At 35.1% G+C, this 24,491-nt stretch overlaps 2 protein-coding genes and 1 long non-coding RNA gene across 3 annotated transcripts; 1 reads left to right on the plus strand and 2 right to left on the minus strand.

The window, feature by feature from the left end:
- Positions 1–3,523: 3,523 nt before the first annotated feature.
- LOC132739626 (uncharacterized) lies at positions 3,524–8,758 on the minus strand. Its single transcript, XR_009627032.1, has 4 exons — positions 8,610–8,758; positions 6,781–6,985; positions 4,516–4,714; positions 3,524–4,086 (listed from the first exon to the last, which is right to left on the minus strand). It is a non-coding gene; the product is annotated as an uncharacterized LOC132739626 (long non-coding RNA).
- A 5,097-nt stretch (positions 8,759–13,855) lies between these two features.
- On the plus strand, positions 13,856–24,063 carry LOC132739627 (uncharacterized). Its single transcript, XM_060727379.1, has 3 exons — positions 13,856–15,183; positions 21,187–21,380; positions 22,883–24,063. The coding sequence occupies exons 1-3, from the start codon at positions 14,711–14,713 to the stop codon at positions 23,155–23,157; spliced, it is 942 nt and encodes a 313-aa protein (XP_060583362.1). The 5' UTR covers positions 13,856–14,710; the 3' UTR covers positions 23,158–24,063.
- Positions 18,774–19,882, minus strand: LOC132739629 (germ cell nuclear acidic protein-like). The gene is made up of 2 exons (XM_060727380.1): positions 19,797–19,882; positions 18,774–19,749 (listed from the first exon to the last, which is right to left on the minus strand). The coding sequence occupies exons 1-2, from the start codon at positions 19,880–19,882 to the stop codon at positions 18,774–18,776; spliced, it is 1,062 nt and encodes a 353-aa protein (XP_060583363.1).
- Positions 24,064–24,491: the final 428 nt, after the last annotated feature.

Genomic DNA, 24,491 nt, shown 5'->3' on the forward strand with positions numbered 1-24,491 from the left:
GACATGGAACAAAAGTATTGTCTTGACATTGGCTTGTAACAAAAGTAATGTTTTGCCATTAATCTTGACATGAAATAAAAGTAATGTATTGTTGCTAATCTTGACATGAAACAATAATAATGTTTTGCCATTAATCTTGACATGAAACAAAAGTAATGTCTTGACATTGGCTTGTAACAAAAGTAATGTTTTGCCATTAATCTTGACATGAAATAAAAGTAATGTATTGTTGCTAATCTTGACATGAAACAATGATAATGTTTTGCCATTAATCTTGACATGAAACAATAATAATGTTTTGCCATTAATCTTGACATGGAACAAAAGTAATGTCTTGACATTGGCTTGTAACAAAAGTAATGTTTTGTCATTAATCTTGACATGAAATAAAAGTAATGTATTGTTGCTAATCTTGACATAGAACAAAAGTAATGTATTCCATTAATCTTGACATGGAACAAAAGTAATGTATTGTGGCTAATCTTGACATGGAACAAAAGTAATGTATTGTCATTAATTAATCTTGACATGAAACAAAAGTAATGTATTGTTGCTAATCTTGACATGAAACAAAAGTAATGTAATGTTGCTAATCTTAACATGGAACAAAAGTTATGTATTTCCATTGGCTTGTAACAAAAGTTATGTATTAGACTTGAAATGAAAGTAATGTATTGTTATTAATCTTGACATGAAAAAAATAATGTGTTTTCATTAACTTGTATTGTATTGTTGTTTAATCTTGACATGAAACAAAAGTGATGTTTGTCCATTAATCGTGACATGAAATAAAAGTAATGTATTATCATTATTCTTGTAATAAATTGTTTTTAATCTTGACATAAAACAAAATATAAATATATTTTTTCATTAAACTTGACATAGTGCCAAACTGTATTTATATCATTTATTAAGTTTGGCATGAAACACTAGATTTTTTTCAAATTTAAAATGGAACATAAATAAATGCAGAAGATTTATTGTGAATTTACTTACATGAAACAAAAATATTGTGAGAAAAGTATTATATATTTCTCTGTCTCTGTGAAATTGTTAACAGTACGAAGGTAATGTTTTAAGATCTGTCTGTGCCCAAAGACCCTTTTAAGGCTTTATGAGTCATTTATTATTGTAAGATAAACGTTCTATCAAAACAGTCTTTCAATAAGACAAATTGGTCTTTATTTAAAGATTATGTCTTAATTATATATGTCTCAAAACAAAAGTATTTTTGTGCTTTTTTTACTTTACCCTAAACCTGTGTATTTTGTGTAATGGACTTGCCCTGCATTGGATTTGGTTACAGTCCATTTAAAGTTGAAGGGATTTCAATATCAAAATACAAAAATTGAGCTACATGTATAGTATAGAGCTTGGATGTCTGGCCTGGATGTCTGGCCTGGCTCTATACTGGTGACAAAGTGTAAATACATTCAGCTCCGGTAGGTCAAATGATGATACTTTGTTACATTTTATATTTTTATGACTGGGATTTTTTTCTTATCACAGGTTTTGCTAAAATGCAAAATTGTTAACATTTGAGGATACCAAAGATATTCCATTATCAAATGGTGGTGCAATAATTTTTATCAGAATTATTTGATATTTTATTATCATTATTTCATGTCAATGTGTTGAATTTAGTTTCATTATTCTTATACCTTGTAGATATAGTTAACAGTGTTTAGAAAAGTGACAATCCCATGTTGAAGTTATGTTTTTGCCACATTTATACCTCAAATAAAAAAGATATGTAACAAGTTTAAACAAAAGAGGCGTCCATGGCCAAGTGGTTAAGGTCGTTGACTTTAAATCACTTGCCTCTCACCGCAGTAGGTTCCAGGGACGCAAGCGTCTTTGGATTCTTGACCTAAGAAAGCTATCCAGCTAGCTTATTACGAACGTCGATGATTCACTCAGGTGCACGTTTGTGATTAAAATAATGCACAGAAGGGCACCTGAGGTCTTCCTCCACCAATCGCCATTTGACCTATACTGTGTTGGTACGACGTAAAAACCCAAATAAAATAAAGAAAAATGGTGTAAACAGAGAGTTTACTAGGTTTTCTTATAGAAAAAATATAAGATTTAGTTAAAGTTAGATTAGCTTTTGATAAGTTACTGATTTTGACAACCAGCATTTATATAATTAACACATATCTAAACAGGAAAAAAGATGATTTGTTTTGTATTGTTGGCTATTACTTAGGATGTAATTTTTAGCAAAATCATCCCAAATAAAAAGTTTAAAGAAATATTATTTTGTTGTTAATTTGAAATATGTTTGCCTTGTTAGCTGATCTGGCACAGAGTGTTGGAGTGAGCGACATGTATAAGGATTGTTCACAGTCTGTCTTACATCGTACATTGTATATGTCAACACCTATTTTTCTTAAAACAACATCTGTCCTGATCCCATATGTTCATTGATGAAATAAGATAATACTTGCATAAAGTACAGATATTAAATGTAAAAAAGTATAAGGAACCCGCTTCATGCGTTGAACAGTACTGAAGTTGAATATTTGTATCAAATTAAGTCAAATGGTAACACAGTCTGATTTCAAACCCACCTGCTACTTGAGCTGAAAGTACTAAAAGTCCTTGTCAAGAGCCGTTAAAGCGAAATGCAGCCACGTGTGATAGAGCTTAACACTTTACATGCGGAAAGAACTGGCTGTGGGTTACCTGTAGATTTGTAATTCAGGGGAAGTTGGTTCGATCCTCGAGCAAGGCGAAATTTCTCCCTGCAGAGATCTCGTACATTTATTTGTTCCTCTTCGCAAATTCAGAAATCATGAGCGATTGTCACCCATTGATAGTAGTCTGTCACTTGCGGAGAAATTATTAGTATTTACTAGCCAGTTCTCCAGGGAAGCCGGTTAGGTGAGCCGACCGAAGAGATGTAACCTAAAATGTATTGAAATGTGTTTAAAAAACAAACATCTACTTCTAGAACGGATAAGACTTTCACCATACCTTTGAGAATTATATGGTTTGTATTTACCAATCTCCTCAAGGGGCTATCCCACGCGAATGTAATAAAATAATGAATATATTAACCCATTAATCTTGTGTAGCTTCCATTTTGTGGAGCCGCACATTATTAATTTTCGGGGAATAGTGTAGCGTCATATCAGACTGCATGGAAGTACAGACTGACCAGATACTAATATTTGTGACAAAGGCTAATCACCTCCAGTCCGATGTAAAATCAGTGCAATCACACCGTATTACCGGCGGCAGTGATCATTTGGTTGGCTTTGCATGTATCAAAACGACTAATTAACACAATTGATATGAATCAATCAAATGTTTAGAAAAAACAGGTCGTTTAATATAAGTATTGGTAATCTTAGCGTTTTTACAATATGTCATTATTTTTTTTATTGAATCGATTTCATATCATTTTGATTTATACATTCACAACAGAAAATCTATATATGCTAAGTAATTGCATGCTTAAAAATAACTGGCCTAAGTTTCGTTGATAATAAAATTGAAATCAAATATATAGGAGTGAAAATAGCGCCTTGTACATATTTTGAGTCTTCTATAATAATACTCTAAAATCAGTCCTAGTACATTAAAAACTTGTATGGTCTTAGCATTTCACATGTGCCAGGAAGTTTGTGGCAATGTCTTATATGGGCAACAAGAGTCCATACTCGCAAAGTTAGTATAAAATTAAATATTATACTGGCAAATAAATATTAAAAAAAAAACGTATCCTACTGGAAAATAAGTATAGTAATGTATTATATTGGTTAGTTATTATAAAGTTGAGAACTGATAACAAATTATAAAGAAACTTACTTAAACTATAACAAAACTAAACTATAACAAAGAAACGCGTAAAATTATATTTCTGAGTACGCAATGCTGTCAAAATCGACAAAAACGAGAGAGACATTTCGAGTCCAAATCACTCGCTCAAAGTGACGGTATATTTTTCAAACGTTCGGTTTTGCCGATTAAAAAATTTAAATCGGATATTATGTTGATGTCTAACTCAAACTGCACACAACCAATGTTGTCAGGACTGAACGGGTCATCTTTGACCAGTATTGTTACTCTGTGGTGACCCTAAAGAATAATAATAATAATGATGAGAATAAAAGGCTTGGGTTTGTATATTTTTTTCAGAATGCATCGATATTTTTACTATAAAAGTAACTGAAAACAGAAAAAAACGGAAACAAAAGTGTGACTGACAGACAGATCGACAGACGGACGTTTTCTCACAAATAAATATTCAAATTGTCACTCTTATTTATTATTCCATTATTAATGTGGCTAAGTGAAACAAAAAAATATATACGGATGTTCCACAGAGTATAACGTTTTTGTTGTTGTTTTTTTTTGTTGTTGTTTTTTAAAATAACAATGTACTTGCTTACCAAATACAATACAAAGGAAGCTTGATTCATATATATATATTGCTAAAAACTTTTCCATTACATTATTAATGGATCAAAATGTTGAAATATAAATTGATTCATAAATTTAACTCACCTGAGCAAAAGGCGAAAGGGTTGTTTGGGTGAGTTTCTTTAGAGATATTTTCAGATCTCTCAGGACGTACCTATCAGGATCGATCGGACAATTTCTTCCTATAGTCCAACTGATGATTTCTTCAATGAGAAATTCAAATTCACCTGAAGGAATCTCAAAGTTCCAGAACTTAGATAGCACATTGCAGTAATCTATGTTACTGAAATAAAATTATTTATTACAATAAAATTTTATTATTCTCCGAAATTGGAGAGCATAACATATTCACACAGTATATAATGCACAGATGAGAAGAATATACGTATACATAGTATTGATTACGTCACAGGGTGAGAAAATGTGCAGCCTGACCGTGACTCGAACTCGGGACCCTCGGAATACCGTACCTTGGCTCTACCGTCTGAGCTATCCGGCCGCTTACACACTTTCTCCCCTAAACACTAGGAGTGAACAGTTCTGGACCGTGACATACTTCCTCGCTATATTAAAATTCGTCCTCGAATTTCCAATGTGGAATTGAACTCGGAGCTTAAACCATCACGTTCCCCCGTTGGGCGCCAAATGTCACAGGGTGAGAAAAATCTGCAGCCTGACCGGGAATCGAACCCGGGACCCTCGGAATACCGTATCGTAGTTCTTATAACCGACTGAGCTATGTGGCCGCTTTCACACCATCTTCGTCAAGAAGTGAAACAGTTCTGAACCGTGACAATTACATTATAAATATACTACTCCAAGTTTGCTAAGCACAAAGTTTTCCACATATAGCATCCTGCATTTTACATCATTTAATGTTATGGTATTTATATTGTAAATCGTGTAGTAATGTATCGAAAGTGTATCCTGTGTACACATAACCTTGAATGACAGGCCATTTCCACTTGCAAGTAGGGCAAACAAGGTGACCCTGTATTTTGTTAGTCTTTAATAGACACAGCATACACGTACCGAGAAGTGTAGGATTTTCCATTTAAGATTGAATAATGGCAGTTGATATGGTGGAGCAGGGGCTCGACATCGTGAGGTTGGTGAGGTGTTTGGTGTGGACCATACGGTTATCACCCGAGCCTGGGCGAGGTTCCCACAGCATGGACACCTGTTAGACGACATAGTGGTGACAGAACATGTGTAACTACTGAGGCTGAGGATCGTTTTCTGGTCATCCAGGCACGAAGAAACTGTTTTGCAACTGCAACCCAACTTCGTTCTTACTTTCAAAATACTTCAAGGGTGCGCGTGTCAACACAAACAATACGTACACGGTTGCATGAAAGTGGTCTGCGACCGAGAAGACCATGTATACGGATTCCGCTGTCTAGAGACCACTGCCGACTCAGATATGATTGGGCAGGATCATGTTTGTTGGAGCAGGATGGACTGGCGGATGTCCTCTTCACCGACGAGTCAAGGTACTGCCTGGACTACACAGATGGACATGCTAGAGTACGGTAAAGGTCAAGGGAACGGTTCAATACAGCAAATATTTCGGAACACGACCGCTATGGCGGCGGATCAATGATGGTCTGGAAGGAATCAGCTGGGATGGACGTACTGGTCTCCTTGTCCTCGACAGAGGCACATTGACAGATACAGGTCCGTATTTCAGCCTGTCAGGTCCAGTTAAGAAGCACCCAGGAGCTTGATGCCGACTTGTCGACGAGTGGAATACCATGCAACAAGCCGTCCTAAGAAACCTAATAGGGAGTATGCAACGACGGTGCCAAGCTGTCATTGACATACTCGCTATTAAAGCAAAATCAGTTATTGGGAAAGATTGGGGGGGGGGGCAAAATGAGTTTTTTTTTTACAAATTCGACCATAATACTCGTCTTAAACACAATTTTATTACAATCAAAACAAATCAACATGAAAAGACATTGCAATTTGTAACAAATTCCTTCATGATGTTTGTAAATCACTATGTCATATATAAGAACAAAAATAAATCTAATATTTGACATACAACATAAAAATTAAGAGAAAGTGAAGGTACAGCGTGTTCATGCTTTATAAATAATTAACAAATAGTCGGATGTTATTAGAATTATTCCTTAATAAATCAATGATCTTAATTATTGAAAAAACAATACACAACAAAACATGTCAATGTTAACAATGTTTTTAAACATCAAATTAAAATTATTCTGTGAACGACAGTTTGTCTTAAACTTGAAATGGAGCGTAATGTCTATAACCAACATCTGTGATTTATGATCAAAACTTGAATAATTAAAGAATATGGTCTTGGTCTAGTAAATCACTCACCATGACCCTCTTTCTGAGCTTCCTATGCACGGTATTGTGGTCCACACTAACGACTTTTTTTCTTTGACAAAGTCAAGAAAAAGATGGTTGATGCGTCTGTTCACAGTTAGGTCAACATTGACAATAATCTCTCCAGGAAAAGATATTGTAGATTAATGAATATCAAGTTGATGTATACTCACAACTGAATTGTTCTTGTCTACAGCTATAATGGTAACAGTACAAAACTATTTAACGGACGGAAATAAAAATGTTGCTTGTCCGATTCAATCAAACCCTGAAAAATATTTGAAGTCGTCGACAACAGATTTATAAGGTGGCTGATTCTAAAGTGATAGTCGTACTGTCGTCTTGTCGCTAACGAAGCACACCAAACGGCGCGCGCGTTGTCGTGCAGCGTGTTGTCGCGATGTCAAATTGTCGCTCGGCTTAAATCGAAGGATTGGCTTTTTGTATATATATAAGCCAAGCGACAGGGCGACATCGCGCCGCAAGACAACGCGCCGTTAGGCTTGCTTCGCTAGCGACAGTGCGACAACGCGCCGTTTGGCGCAATTCGCTAGCGACAGGACCATAGATTTTTATGATGGCTGATTTGGTACATTGCGCGTTGAATTGTCGATAGCGACAACGCAACCTTTTGTTGTCGTTAGCGCCAACACGACGCACAAAAGCGTTCCAAATCAGCCACCATAGATTTCTGCTATGTCGTTTTTTCGTTCTGTCGCGGTTGAAGGGGCGACAACAGGAAAGACCGAAATAACGACAAAAATATAAATTCTCATTTTATCGCACTATTTTTATCGTTTTGTCGTTACTTCGTGTCGGCGCCCTTCAAACGCGACATCAAAACAAAAAAAATATGAAGACGCCAATATAAGGCATCGTCGGATACCAACGATTGATAAACATGTTACATAACATGCAATCAATGTTAATGGTTCGGCCGTGGGTATCTGACGATGATATATGGAGGCTGATTTTGGAACGCCTTTGTGCATCGTGTTGTCGCTAGCGACAGGACGACAAAGCGCCAAACGGCGCTGTCGGACTTTCGTCTTGCCGTCCTGCATCTTACGATGCACGCCAAACGGCGCGTTGTCGTGCGGCGTGTTGTTGCGATGTCACACCGTCGCTCGGCTCAAATCGAAGGATTGGCTTATGTGCCAAGCGACAGGGCGACATCGCGACAACGCGCCGCACGACAACGCGCAATTTGGCGTGCTTCGCTTGAGGCAGGATGACAAGACGACAGTGCGACAACGTGCCGTTTGGCACGTTTCGCTAACAACAAGACGACAAGACAAAAAGGCGATAACAATATAGGTTGTTTTGCCGCTATCGACAACGCAAGGCGCAAAGTGTACAAAATCAGCCACCATATCTGTGCGTTTCACAGGCGCGATAACACGAAATAACGAAGAATGTTAATTTGGTGCGTTGTCTCCTTCCGCTAAGCATGCGCAGTCTATTCGTCGTTATTGCAAATTTGTGTATGAAAAATGCGAGAATACCACTAAATTAGAACTATGTACATGTAATAGACAAAAACATTTAAAAGGATATAATCCCGATGTCATTCACCAAGTAATATCCAAGTATTATTTTTATCCATTGTTGTGAAATAGGCATATGTGTAAAACGTATGTACGTATAAAATATGCCTTCTTACCAGGCTTATGTATTGTTTTGTAAATACTTCGTAATTTGAAATTAAATAGTTTATGACCGTTGGTATAATATTTTTAATTACATTTTTATTCATGTGATTTATCCTTCAAAGTGTGAACAACATATAAAACAGATACAAGAAAAGAAGAAAATCTTACAACAGTTTTCCAATCGTATGGAATATATCACAAATAGATCTGTTAAAAGAACTACTAAAACTTTAAGAAACATTTTGCTTTCAATCTTTTCACAAATAATTTGTTATCGCAAGTCGAATCTAATATTTGTGTAAAACATTTGCACGACATTTGCACGACAAGTAATGTTATAACGGTAGTAACGGAAGAATTGTTTTATCTTATCATAAAAAAGTAAAGATGAACATGTCATTTTAGATAACAACGACGCATAAGATCCAGTCACAAGTTTTGGATGGCAAAACAGAATTACAATTAACAACATATATACCCAGCAACATCGGATTGCGACAAAAAGCGTGCCTTGTGCAAATACTATAAATTTTATCCAGTATGACATTGATATGAAATGGATATGAAAAGGATATCCAAAAATCAAAGAGATTTGTATACAAATAATAAAATTCTTTGGAAAGCCATAATAATAAATGTGAAATAAGTGAAAATTCTAATAAAAATGTACTTTGCTATTCTACAAAATTATAAAGTGATATCGATGAATATGGCGTTGGAGAAGGTGCGAAAGAAGTAAAGCAGCTCTTCAAAATAAAAAAAAACAAGCACTGTTCAGCGTATAAAATATCTAAATTTTTGAAGCAATAAAAATAATATGGGACATATAAAAGCTGATTCTAGAGAGATTACTTTCCCATCAAAATGATACTTCTTCTCCTGGAGCTAAAGGGGCGTGGAAGAAATTGTACTTCCCATTATCCCACATGAACATTTCAATGAAACGAAACATGGGTATCCTAACTATTTGATTTTTGCTGTGATTTTTCCCTGAATTTTTACAACATTCATATGAATGTGTTATTTTTTAAACACGTATTTTAGTCCTATTGATTTTTTTTTCACTCGCATTTGACAAATTTAATGTAATTAAAACGAGTGTAAAAGTTGAAATATAACGGACAAACAAAATGTGGATGAAATTTGAACGTTGTGTCCTTGTGCCACTTGACAGATGGAGTAGAAATGATACTAGATATCTGAAACTCTTGCCAAGTCATATAGTATTGAAAATAAATTTGTTAAACGCAGTGTATTATAAATTTGAATACTGTCATGGTGCAACTAAAACCCTTAATGTCGTTCAAACATGAAATATTGCAGGCTCGGTTTTATTGAATCAACTTGGAGACTTGGTGACTTATTTGTCATAAAAGTGGCAAATTGTAACCAAAAAAGTATTTTACTAGCATACAAAATACAAAATTACTATGATGTATAATTATATACTTATTGCCAAAAAGCAACAGAAGCAAAAGATGGTTCAGATATATGGCAATTAAGTATCTTTCTGGAAACATTCATAAACATTAACCAAAAATAAGAAAAAAGGCTTTCGATAAATAAAAACGTTTATTAAAAGAATGTTTTATATGTATTTACATTTTGCTACTTTTCTGACAAATAAGTCACCACCGTCTTTGAATGAACTTTTTACGATCTTATCATTTCATTCCTGAAAGACATTGCATATTATAAACACCAGTCTAAAACATTCTTTTAATACACATTTGATAAAAAAATGTTTAGATTAATTGTTAAGTTTGCAATACTTCATTTGGATTGATAAATTAATTCTAATTCGTATCATTTCTTATATTGTAAGCAATTAGTTATAGCATGCGGCATGTGTCAAGAAATTCTCGAGATAAAAGAAAAAAAATTGTTAAAACCAACATGAACAAAGCCTTTGCTTAAGATCGAATCTTAAGATGTCATGCCTTCAAACGCAAGGATATTGTAATACATGTATAGGACTTTTCTTTGATTTAAGGGAACTTTTCCGTATTCATATGTGACCATCTACATGTACATGAACTCATTGTGTATTGGTGAACTAGGAAACTCATGTTGTATGGTCGTGTTCAACATCTGCGCTTTGTTAGACAACAATCCTAAAAAATTAACATAATGTAACATATTTTCAAAGGTGACAACATTTGCAACACATTAATGTTACAGCTGTATTTGTATGGAACTGGGATGGGCTGTAGAATAACAACAGATGTTGTCCTTAACTGTTGCTGTTTAATATGTTACACAAATGTAACATCATTTATAAAATGGAAAAGGGACGAATCCGTTCGATGAGTTGCGGGGACGGGGATAGAGTCATGTACAGGGTTCTAAAGAAAAATGTCTGCTTTTTTTAAAGGCTGCTAACATTTTGCTACCTTTACATCAAATTAATGCACAATCAACGCGTTTTTCTGTAGTTATTTAACATCTATGATGCTCTAAATTCATTATCAAAACACATATCTGGCCTTTGTACAGGATTCAAAAAAAATATTGATTTCTGAGGCATAATGTGCCTTTAAACAGAGTATTATTTTTCTTACACAAATTAAAGCATAAATAAATCTTACACATGTTTAAAGGCACAGGATGCCCAAGAAATACTATTTTTTTTATTTCTCAGAAGCTTTTATTTTTATTTTTGGTGCACTGTTAAAGTTTCTTAAAAGTACCTTTTTGGCCATATACTTGAACCATCCTTTCTTCTTCTTGTTTTGGCAATAAGTACATCATAGTAATTTATTATTTTGTATGGAAGTCAAAATACTACTTTATATGACAAATAATTTCATATTCAGCGAACATAGCCTGAAATAATTCTTTTAACGTTTGCCATTCTAAACTAAGAAAAAATATTCGTTTTTAAGGCATTGTGTGCCTTTAAGTTAGAGTAAAAATGCACAGTTGATTTAAATTATTAGAAAAAATAATGTTTAAAAAAGTTTTTTTTTTTCTAAGTTGGCTCAAAAACTTTAAGTAACTTTCATATTTATATCTTAATGGTGTAACTTGTAGAAACACATCTATACGTTTTGTCCTGAAGGTTTCACGAAGGTTTGGTTGAACATGCATACATATATACATACATTTAGTTTATACACCAATCTGCTTACTTTAAGGATACATGTATTTATTTTACGGTGTAAAAAGGTTAATTTTTCATATGACGTAAGATGTATAATGTATATAAAATACAACATATACCTGCCGACGATACGCCAATATGCACAAACTCATAAAATGAACAGATAGATTGTAAAAAAGATAAATAAGAAATGCAATTTAAAAAATAGGTATTTTGGGGTGTATTTACATTGGTATTTGGGATGTAAGTACAGTTGCGTAGCGTAACGGCTGATTTAGTACATCGGTATGTTTTAAATGTAACCTTATTTCGACTATATAATTATTATGTACATATGTAAACGTTACGATAATTGGGAGCGATCACATACGTGACAATATAATAATACATGTAATATATACTGTGGTTATACATTCCATGGGCAATATAGGTATACCTATGGGAAGTAATATAGTGGGAAATGATCTGGGACTCAATTTATTTCAAGAAAATCAAAATTGAGAAAAGTAAAATCATTCAAGATTCAACGCAACGTAGTGATTTATATGTTTTGTGCGATTAATGAGTAATTACATATTTTGCAGTATTTATCATCATATTTCTACTGCGTGACTAATGCAGTAAGGGCTATTTTTGCATATTTTGACCTCTTTTTACTAATTAACGTGGATTGTAAGTGCTGTTTATAATATGTTAATTTCTTTCTTTGTTCACAGCATAATTAATGTTTTACTTTTAAATACATTTTCAAAATTTTCATGAAAATTAGCAAGAATCTGGACCCATGTCGCTTTGAGAAGCCAAAATGAGAGTACTTTAAAGTGTGGTTACTACAACCTTTTTTTACACTAAAACATCTTATCTATTGCGTTGTTTCACTAATATAAAGGATGTTTTTAAAGTGATATTTTCCTTGATTATATCTTGTGATTTGTTATGAAACGACAAACCACAATACGTTGTAAAAAGACGGAAATGAAACCAATGCTTGAGCTCGGTAGGTCATAGATTCGGATTGTTTACAACTTTTGAAATATTTAAAAGCAGTGTAGTACGTACAGTACACCTAATAGAAAGAGCATCGCAACACGACTTATATATACGAGGGGGCGTTTCACCCGAGTATGAATTGGATTGCCGAGCGTTTTGATGTTCTTTCTCCTCTTTATCAAAGTCAAAAATAAAAACACGTTCCCTGTTGTCACAATATAAAAACCCCAGAAAAAAGTAACCAATGTATAAGCGCCTGAATATGACTTTTTCTATCGTTATCCCTTTTCTTGTCGTCACAATAAGTAAACCCCAGCAAAATGAGCCAATCAACGAGCATGCTTCATTTTTATCCCCGACAGTGGGGTAACTGGAGTGTGCGTGATTAATACATGTATTCCAATTAACTCGCTGTGCGTGTATGGGTATACGATTTAGATCTAGAAAGGTACAAGCAATAGAAAGAGCATCGAAACATGTGGCTATGTGATTTGTACGAGGGGGCATAGCCCCTGTGTATAAATTAGATTGCCGAGTGTTTATTTTTGTATATGATAAAAATGGAAAGAACGTCGAAACACTCGGCAATCTGATTTATACTTGGTGTGTGTGTAGGGGGAGGGGGCGCTATGCTCTTACGTTCAAATCAGATAGCTTCGTGTTTCGATGCTGTTTCTACTTCTTAGTAAATGACATTTCATCCCTTTACTTGTCAACTTTGTTACGCTCAGGGTACGCCCCTGTATTATAGCAGATGTCACATAATCCCTTGTTAAATCAATAAAATAATACTCAATTAATACTACTCACTGGCTAAATTGCTTGCCTTGATCAATGCAGGAACAAAACGTAACCGATGCACGTAGTACGATTATTCAAGATTTATTTTATGCATGTTAGATAATAACGTGGAATCTCGTTCAGAATATGGTACATCCACATGTGTTTTCTCGTTGGAGTGACGACATATTTAATATACATTAAAATATTTTTCATTAAAAAAGCTATTGGAATTTTTATACAATGAATACGAGCAACGTCACAATGTGCAAAAGTGTGTACAATAGGATATAATTAGCGACCACATCGATGAAATAATGGTTTGATCCCTACAGTAAAATTTAACATATATATATATTATTGATATATATGTGCCGTACAGAAAATGTTATAAATACGAAACTGGATCGGAAACAAACGTAATATACTAACCAGTACGGTTGGATGAAATTATTTATGTACTGTCTCTACAGGAACCGGAAGTGATTTGACTTTCCCGCCAGTATGCAGACCAGGCGCTACACTCATAGCTTAAATGTTTTGTATTTTCTTATTTGAATATCTTCAGCATTGAATGGAATGTTCCAAAGTTTGGGTAATTGAAATGACAATTATAAATTAGATAGGACTGGAATATATTTATCATTTACTCACAATATTAGACGGGGTAGCGTATGTTTTATTGAATCAAGGTCGGCTGGTCGTAAATCTTAATATTTATATTACAATTACAAAAAAAATAATATAAATGTATGATCTTTTTTAATTATCTTCAGCAATTATATAGTTATTAAGAAAATCATTGAAAAACCGTACAATCTATTTACAGCAATTCACAATTTATATAATAATATAATTATAGCCATTCAACTGAAACATTATCTGGAAACTTATCGATTACCTGGAAACTTATCGATTATCTGGAAACTTATTGATTTTATGAAAACTTATCGATTATCTGGAAAGTATCGATTATAATTCGTCAAATTTCAATCGATTTTACTAAGGTAGATTCTATTTATATATAATGACGAGTTCGACTGTAACAATACGTTTTGTATACGCTTTATTTTTAGCAGGTAACTTTGTAAAACATTTACATATATTACATACACGTAGTATAGTTGCATTGACTTAAATCATCAGATGCATGGTAGAGAGTATCATTTTCCAATGTATCTTTACACAACAACAACCACAACAACAACAACAACAATCAAACGTGCAATATATGACATAAATGTAATTTTAAACCAAGGTCGTCATAAGATGCATATTGTATATATAAATATAACGTTGTATAGCTGTTAACATCGTTGATTCTAATTAATTAGTTAACCGTTTTAAAGGAAATCAGGTGCTGAGAAACGTCAAGGACTTAATTAATATTTAAAAGATGCAAAACGGATTAAATAAGCGGGTATTGTGGAAGAAAGTGTTGTTTTTTATTCTGCTCCTTCCGGCAATTGTGATAGTGTTCTTAATATTGAAAAACTCTACTTATTTGATATCAGAATTTATTTTAGTGCCAAACAATACATCTCAGTTTGAACAGTGTGACAAAATGGAAAGCATCGGTCAAAAGCGTATTCCAAAAATAATTCACCAAGTGCATGGATTTAAAGATTTACAAATGAACACAGATCATTTAGATAAAATAAAAACTTGGAAAGAACAGCACAGTGATTATATATACTATCTATGGAACGCCACAACAGTCAACAGATTGATACAAAATGAATACAAGCACCTGTTTCATCTTTTTACGTCATATGGCTCGTGGATTCAAAGAGCTGACGTAGCACGTTACGTCATACTGCATTATTATGGTGGATGGTACATTGATTTGGATGTGCGTTGTAAAGCTGGGTAAGATATTCGTTTTTAATAAGTCTTGGTGCATTTTGTAATTGTAATGAGACCGTCTTTATGGCTAATAAGTAATGTATTGACTTATGACTTGTTCTGTAGAGCTCTACTGGCATGCGAGCAGTTCCCGTACAGAAGCAGTACCCGTATTTTTCATTTAAACGCATAATTTTTACTTGCATTCTTCAAAAATTCATTTCAAATCAAGCAGATACTTAAACAAGACAAAATCTAAGTGTCAGTTCGGCAGTACGTATATAAAGTCTCATTTTTAATCACTTTCACCTGTGCGTCGTCAAAATGTGACCTTGTTTTCTCTGGGGGATTCCGTCCTTGCGCGCATGCGCAAAAATACTTACACGTGAGGCTTGTTAAAGGGTTTTACACTAATACCACCTGTTTACAAATAAGTAGGCAATGTGATGTTAACTTGTTTAATTATCAGAATGTTGACCAATATTACTATATATAATAATTTTATGGCTTTGATGCGTAAAATATCATGCATACAAGCATGCTATTGCATGTGAATGCGTTGGGGTAACGGTACCGGATAATTGATACCGGCGTTTAGTCTACGCTCTATTTCCTGAATTACATCTATTTATCTCTTACATAATGGTCTGTTCAACAATTGTAAATGAAAAATAGGTCCGATATAATAAAATTGTATAATTATAATGGGTTAGACTTTATGTACGGGAACTACTTCTCTTCATACAAAATAATGGATAATTTCGGTACCCCATATGAGGCCTCATAAGTAAGGGTTATACTATGTTTAGAACATGATGGAATTTCCATGATTTGTGTGACGAGCTGAATATTGATGTGTAACATTCAAATTTTGGTGAGTGAGCGTAATAAAAAATAATGTTTAAGTTACTACGATTTTTGTACGGGAACTGCTCGCATGCCAGTATGTTATAAAACTATTAATCTACTTTTTAATAAAAAAAATCGAAAACGGGAGATCCATCAAAAGCACTCGAAAATGTTCACATCTAGATTTATCTTAGTATCGGTTTGTTTGAGGCTAATGAAATGTGCGACGAACTTAATATAAGCAGTATTCAACATTTATTAGATTTATTAAATATCCCGATACACCACCAGAAAAAAATATCAGAAAATTCACAAAAAGCTTTACTGTAAAGGCGTTTACATGTTCTTTTCCACACGTTTTAAAGGGACGTCAAATGTGTTATTTATGTGGTAATATTTAGACTTAACTTAGGGACAAACATGTATTTTTAATATTTTTTACCATTGATATCATTGGTGGTACTGAAGAGTACGTTGTGTGTATAAATGCAAAATGCAAGACATACCCACCTTTACGTTTGGTCATATAGTCGAGTTACAGTAATATAAAACACGGCATTGACAGTAAGGCATTACACGTATCAAATGCTCACAGAATGTCAGAGTAACCCTTGTCATGATAAAAATCTTAAATGGACTTGCCCATCTTTAAATCAGGATAAAAACATGAGACATTTCAAATTTACGGTATGTAGTGACTTAATAGCCAACAATGCAGACCATGATCAGACGACACGTATGTTCCGGTTGATCTTGGTCTGCACTGGTCGCATGGGTAGATGAGCAGTGTTAAAATAGGGACCAAGTACTTCCTGTTAGCTTTAATCATATGCTACATTGTATACTTATATCTTATATATTTCAATTATTTCGTGAAATACAAATCGTTCCCTGACTTCATATAACTTTCCCCGCACCGCCGTGAGTTCAAAACCTTAAGAACTTCGCATTCTTTTATGTGAGAAAGCTACTTAGCTAGTGGGACGTTTTTACACACGCCTTGCTCATGATATAATGCAAACAATGCAAGGAGGTGCTCAGCGAGGATTTCTTCCAAGTAAAAGATGCGACGGCAGCAGTGAGTGTTGGTATGGCTTAAACATCTAACCAGACCAAAGAAACATATAACAACCAGAAAACATTACCATCTCTGATTGTATAAAGAGATAGACAATAATGAGAATAACAAGCACATTGAAGATGAAAATTTAATAGACTTGTTCAACTTTCATTTTCGGAACTATCCAAGATCAAGTTTTAGGGTTTCAAGATATAATTTAAAAGTAAGGCAACAAAACAGCATAGAGTCTGGCCAAACTGCACAAACCCACGGGCTGGCCTGGATTTACAAATGTATACTGATTTTCGGTTCAAGGATTTATTTCAGTACGAATAAGGAAGCTGTATGAAATAACGAACATGAAACAAAATACCTGTTTAACCGTAGATGTGAGTGTAGATAATCAAGATTTACACTATATGCGGACGTTGTTTAAATATTCTTGTATCATATATATTTGAAAGACCTTTCTATTTAAAATGTGCCATAGTTACATCGTATATATGCACATACATGCACATTGCACAGTGCGTTAACTGGAGTGCAGATAGAAGTTACCCGCACTCCAGTAACCGCACTGTCGTGGATAAAAGTAGAGAATGCCCGTTGACTCGCTCATTTTCTCTTGGGTTTACTTATTGCGACAACAGGGAAATAGATAACGATAGAAAAGTCATATTCAGATGCTCGTACATTGGTCACTTCCATCTAGGGTTTCATATTGTGGCGACAGGGAATGTGTTTTTATTTTTGCCTATGATACAATGAGTCACTCGGCAATCTGATTTATACTTTTGAGCTACGCCCCTCGTATACAAGTCAGATCGTCTCGTGTTTCGATGCTTTTTCATATTAAACAAGCTTATACTTGGCTAAAGATATTTATCGGAACATATTAATGTGAAGAAATAATTAATTTTTACCTGATATACAAGTTATCAAATTGTTGAAACTTTGAGTAGTTTAAATTAGAAAAGATGCCAGTGGGTTGTGTGGGCTTTGCTCTACCACCGTGCTTTATATCAGATAACACTAGAATTTTTAGTATTTGTGCACGTGATAATGCTTTTAATTAAGAGAATGTAAACAGGTTTATAACAAATGAATTTTACAGGGTGCATGTGTGATTCAAGTAACACATCCGAATTGATATCTCATATTTTCAATTTCACCATTAATAATAAAGATGCAAATTGCAAAATAAGTAGAAAAATAAATGTAGTAATCCAAGTGTTAAGAAAGCTAAAAAGAAAAATGAGCCGCGTCATGACAAAACCAACATAATGCGTTTGCGACCAGCATGGATCCAGACCAGCCTGCGCATCCGCGCAGACTGATCAGGATCCATGCTGTTCGCTTACAAACCCTATAACAAGTAGAGAAACTGATAGCGAACAGCATGGATCCTGATCTGACTGCGCGGATGCCCAGGCTGGTCTGGATCCATGCTGGTCGCAAACCCATTATGATGGTTTTGTTGTGTCGCGGCTCAAATGTTGATCGTTGTATAACAAATAAATTGAATATGTTTATGAGAAATACTGCGCATTTTACGTTTAAGATACGAGAATAGATTTACGTAGACGTTAATAAATCATATAGGCGAAAATAGATTAACACTACAAAACGTGAGCCTTGCATATGTACAATGCCTTCAATTTAAATAATTTTATTTCTATTTTTAAATGCACGTAAGCTTTTATCATTATGAAAGGCTTTTCTTTCTTGAAACACCACTGACATCATTCTGTACATCCCTGACATCAGTTGATACATCACTGACATCAGTTAGTACATCACTGACATCAGTTGGTACATCACTGACATCATTCGGTACATCACTGACATCAGTTGGTACATCACTGATATCAGTCGGTACATCACTGACATCAGTTGATACATCACTGACATCAGTCGGTACATCACAGACATCAGTTGGTACATCACTGACATCGGTTGATACATCACTGACATCAGTTAGTACATCACTGACATCAGTTGGTACATCACTGACATCAGTCGGTACATCACAGACATCAGTTGGTACATCACTGATATCAGTTGGGACATCACTGACATCAGTTGGTACATCACTGATATCAGTCGGTACATCACTGACATCAGTTGGTACATCACTGATATCAGTCGGTACATCACTGACATCAGTTGGTACATCACTGACATCAGTTGATACATCACTGACATCAGTTGGTACACCACTGACATAAGTTGATACATCACTGACATCAGTTGGTACATCACTGACATCGAGTGTTACATCTCTGACATCAGTTGGTACGTCACTGACATCAGTTGGTACATCACTGGCATCAGTTGGTACATCACTGACATCGGTTGGTACATCACTAACATCAGTTGGTACATCACTGACATCAGTTGTTACATCACTGACATCAGTCGGTACACCAGTGACATCTGTTGGTACATCACTGATATCAGTTGGTAAATCACTGACATCTGTTGGTACATCACTGACATCAGTCGGTCCATCACTGACATCAGTTGGTACGTCACTTACATCAGTTGGTACATCACTGACATCAGTTGGTACATCACTAAAATCAGTCAGTACATCACTGATATCAGTTGGTACATCACTGACATCACTTGATACATCACTGACATCAGTTGGTACATCACTGACATCAGTTGGTACATCACTAAAATCAGTCAGTACATCACTGATATCAGTTGGTTCATCACTGACATCACTTGATACATCACTGACATCAGTTGGTACATCACTGACATCAGTTGGTACATCACTGTCATCAGTTTGTCCATCACTGACATCAGTTCAAACCTCACTGACATCAGTTGGTACATCTCTGACATCAGTTGGTACATCACTGACATCAGTTGGTACATCACTGACATCAGTTGATGCATCACTGACATCAGTTGGTTCACCAATGACATCAGTTGATGCATCACTGACATTAGTTGGTACATCACTTACATCAGTTGGGACATTATTGACATCAGTTGGCATATCACTGACATCAGTTGGTTCATCACTGACATCAATTAGTGCATCATTGACATCAGTTGGTTCATAGCTGACATCAGTTGGTACGTCACTGACATCAGTTGGTACATCACTATCATCAGTTAGTACACCACTGACATCAGTTGTACGTCTCTGAAATGAGTTGGTACATCACTGACAGCAGTCAGTTCATCACTGACATCAGTTTGTACGTCACTGACATCAGTTGATAGATCACTAACATCAGTTGCTGCATCATTGACATCAGTTGATAATCACTGACATCAGTTGGTACACCACTGGCATCAGTTGCTAGTTGCTGCATCACTGACATCAGTTGGTACATCACTGACATCAGTTGGTACATCACTGACTTCAGTTGGTACGTCACAGACATCAGTTGGTACATAACTGACATCAGTTGGTACATCACTGACATCAGTTGGTTCATCACAGACATCAGTTGGTACATCACTGACATCAGTTGGTACATCACTGACATCAGTTGGTTCATCACTGACATCAGTTGGTACCTAACTGACATCAGTTTGTACATCATTGACATCAGTTGGTACATCACTGACATCAGTAAGTGCATCGCTGACATCAGTTGGTTCATCAATGGCATTAGTTTTTGCATCACTGACATCAGTTTGTACATCACTGACATCAGTTGGTACATCACTGACATCAGTTGGTACATCAATGGCATCAGTTGGAACATCACTGACATCAGTTGGTACATCACTGACATAATTTGATGCTTAAGGTCCATTTTTTGGAAGTTAGTAAAGCTGTTGGGCCAATACGATTTGCTTACAGCTTCGTTATAGTGTCCTTGCGTTTTGGTGATCATTTTGTAAAAAGCAAGCATAAATAACGTCATTGAAAATGTAACGTCAATTTAAATTAGTAGAACGGAAAAATATAGCTAGTGGTTATAGTTTTAAAATGCTACTTCTGTTAGTCATTCAGAGCACCTTATACCAATTGGTTACCCTTACTCGTTATTCGAAGTTTGACGGGTATTGCCGAAAAGTTTTGATTGATATATAGTCTTGGAAAACACAGTCGCTTCTTTTATTATTCTTTAACTTTAATATTTCAGATTGCAGGACCTTGTATTACAAGCATATTTTGAAAAGAAGACAGGAATATTTCACACCACATATCCTGCCGGAATCTCAAATGATATATTTGGAATCACTCCTCATCACCCATTCCTGAAATCTGTGTTAGACAACCTGCCAAATGCAAACCGGTGGTATCTTTTACCTCACTGGAACATTCTATTATCTGCAGGTGAATTAATTATAACTTTGCTAAATTTCTCTAAAATGGACTTGTCAAGCTTCAATTTTTGAAACTGTCCATAATCGACTTTTGAAATATCAAGATGAACATCTGAAGTTGTCAACCATCAGTATAAAGCCTGGTCAGACTGCACGGGTGTACACAGATGTACAGTCTGGCCTTACTCTACACTGCTGGCAAAGGCCAATCACTCTCGGGTCAACTTATGTCAGGTTGAAACAATTTTATGACTTCAGTTTACAAATACATTAGTCAAACCTACTTTACAGTCCATTTCCGAAGAAAATGCACATATGGAAAACCTACTATGGCACAAAGGTGATATGTGTGTTTTCATTTATCTCGTGCGCACGAGATACTATGTCGTGGCCACGAGTTACAAAGTCGTGGCCACAAGATAGTTAAGTCATGGGAACGAGATACTATGTCGTGGCCACGAGATAATTAAGTCGTGGCCACGAGATAATTAAGTCGTGGCCACGAGATACTATGTCGTGGCCACGAGATACTATGTCGTAGCCACGAGTTACTAAATCGTGGTCACGAGATAGTAAAGTCGTGGGAACAATATACTATGTCGTGGCCACGAGATACTATGTCGTGATCACGAGTTACTATGTCGTGGCCACGAGTTACCAAGTCGTGGGCACGAGATAATTAAGTCGTTGGAACGAGATACTATGTCGTGGCCACGAGTTACTAAGTCGTGTCCACGAGATAGTTAAGTCGTGGGAACAAGATACTATGTCGTGGCCACGAGATAGTTAAGTCGTGGCCACGACTTACTAAGTCGTAGCCACGAGTTATTAAGTCGTTGGCACGAGATAGTTAAGTCGTGGGAACGACATAGTATCTCGTGCGCACGAGATAAATAAAAACACACACACACACACACACATGTCACCTTTGTGGCACCGTAAAACCTGAAAAAAGACGAGAATGAAACAATAAACTCATAAATTATTGAACGTGCGAATGAAATCACTTTTTAAGTTTTCCGAATATTGGTATTTATAACAACAATGTATTTATGTTATATGCTCTTCATAAAACATAGGATATTAATAAAGACTAAAATTCTTCTTTTTACTATAAAAACTAGTACAACAAGATCAATGGAAACAAATACTGGTATTTATTTTCATAAATATAAACCATTTTATTAATATTGAAGAAACAATGCAACATTAGTTACGTAGCACTAGTTTTTATCTTGTTTCTCCCACAAATTCCAAAGCTTCTAAATGTCATATTAATGTACAATAAATGCATGAATTGCGCCTGTGTATTGTTCTATCGATACTTTACAATCCCGTTTGAAAAAAAGAAGAGATAAAATAGGTTTAGAATAAAAATATATCTCTGCAATTTTATGTACAAAAGAGATGTTCAGTCTCGTGGAAATGAAAAGTATACGTATTGTGTAAAACACTGTTAAGTAACATTAGGTAGGCCTTAACTAATTATGTACCAAAATTGTTATTTTACAGGTTCAACCTATATGTGGGGCCGCCTTTTAAACTACCCATGCAAAGAAAATTTGATTGTGCTAGAAAAAGATGAATATGAGAAATATTTTCAAATTGAACACGATGGTTCCTGGCATTCATGGGATGATAAAGTTGGGCTCATGCTGTTAAATGTTTTACAGTATAAATCTTTACTGACGACATTAATGGTGCTTTTTTGCTTAATAGTTGTGGTTTGTGTTCGGTTAACCTGCAGCTCGAAACATTTGACTCTTAACGGTTTCAGTCCCAAATAGTGGCGATTTTTTTCTGGATTGTATATTAAAAATGTATGGTTGAAAATAATATAAGATGATAAAGCGTGGTGTGGCAGGGCACGGCATAACATAGCATAGCAGGACATAGGATGGCAGGACATAGCATACATGATAAAGTAGTGTGACACCCCAGTCATCAATCATTGATCGGTTGTTGTTTTTAGCCAAATAATGGAAATAACCGATGACAAAGTACCGATATCACCCACTGGTAACTTCTATTTGCGGAAATTTCAGTTTTATGGATGAAGAAAAAACCTACTAGGATTTGTTATTCTCAATTGGTGAAAATATTTTATAAGTGAACGATTAACTACTACCTGTCTTCAACCGATATCGACGATGGGTCACCGATAAACAACCGATCAAGTAATATTTACCACCGGTAGAAAAAAAAGATGAGAATAAAAATGAAGGATTTCGTCCATAAAACACATGCCCATCACCTACTTTACACAGAAAACTAGAAATAAAGTCTCGCACGATATTTGATTTCAACAGCGAGAAAATTCAAAACGAAATAATCGATTCGGGCCTGGGGTGTATCATAACATAACGTTACTTTAAATGATATACATTTTGTATTTTATAAAATATTGTAATATTGCTCATAATGTATTATGTTCCTGATATATCAATATTTATTACGATTTGCCCCACAAACATTGTTGTTGGGCATCTATATTTATATCACGTTGTCCCATTGCTTCCTTTCCAGATACATGCCAAGTAAGTCAAAGCTCAAAAAGCTACCCCCTTTTCTACTAAGTGCGTCATTGTCAGGGGGTAGTGGGTGGTGCTTGTTATCTTATTTGAAGCGATATTTCTAGTTTTATGCTATTTTAATGTATACATATTTTTGCAATAAAATTCGTATTAACATTATTCTTTTTGCTTAATATTGTACAAGAGAAGGCTCTTTTTACAGCGTCAATATAAGGCACTTAATTCGCGCTCGTCCCAAAAAAAAGTTTGGCCTCCGGAGGTATATGAGCGTTAACCAGTTATTGTTTCTGTATTTGAACTCCTCAAATTTTGTAAAATGCACCATTTCCACGCACAAATGTCAAGTACTCATTGATACGAAATATTTACAGATTGATCACAACAATAGTTTCGAGGCTCCTGTCTCCGTCAGTATAATTAAGGGACATTGTGTTTGTCTGAAAATCAAGACCACAAAATGCCGGCATGGCATAGGCTCTTGCCCGCGAGATGATTTCTTGTGATACTATATAAAAACCGTTCGTGTTTTTCAAAAAAAAAACAACAACAATTTTTATTATAGAAGCTGTAGTTTACAGCAATTTAAT

Source organism: Ruditapes philippinarum, unplaced genomic scaffold (genome assembly GCF_026571515.1).
Source record: "Ruditapes philippinarum isolate M1 unplaced genomic scaffold, ASM2657151v2 ctg7736_1_1_1_1, whole genome shotgun sequence".
NCBI classification, from domain to species: Eukaryota; Metazoa; Mollusca; class Bivalvia; order Venerida; family Veneridae; genus Ruditapes; species Ruditapes philippinarum.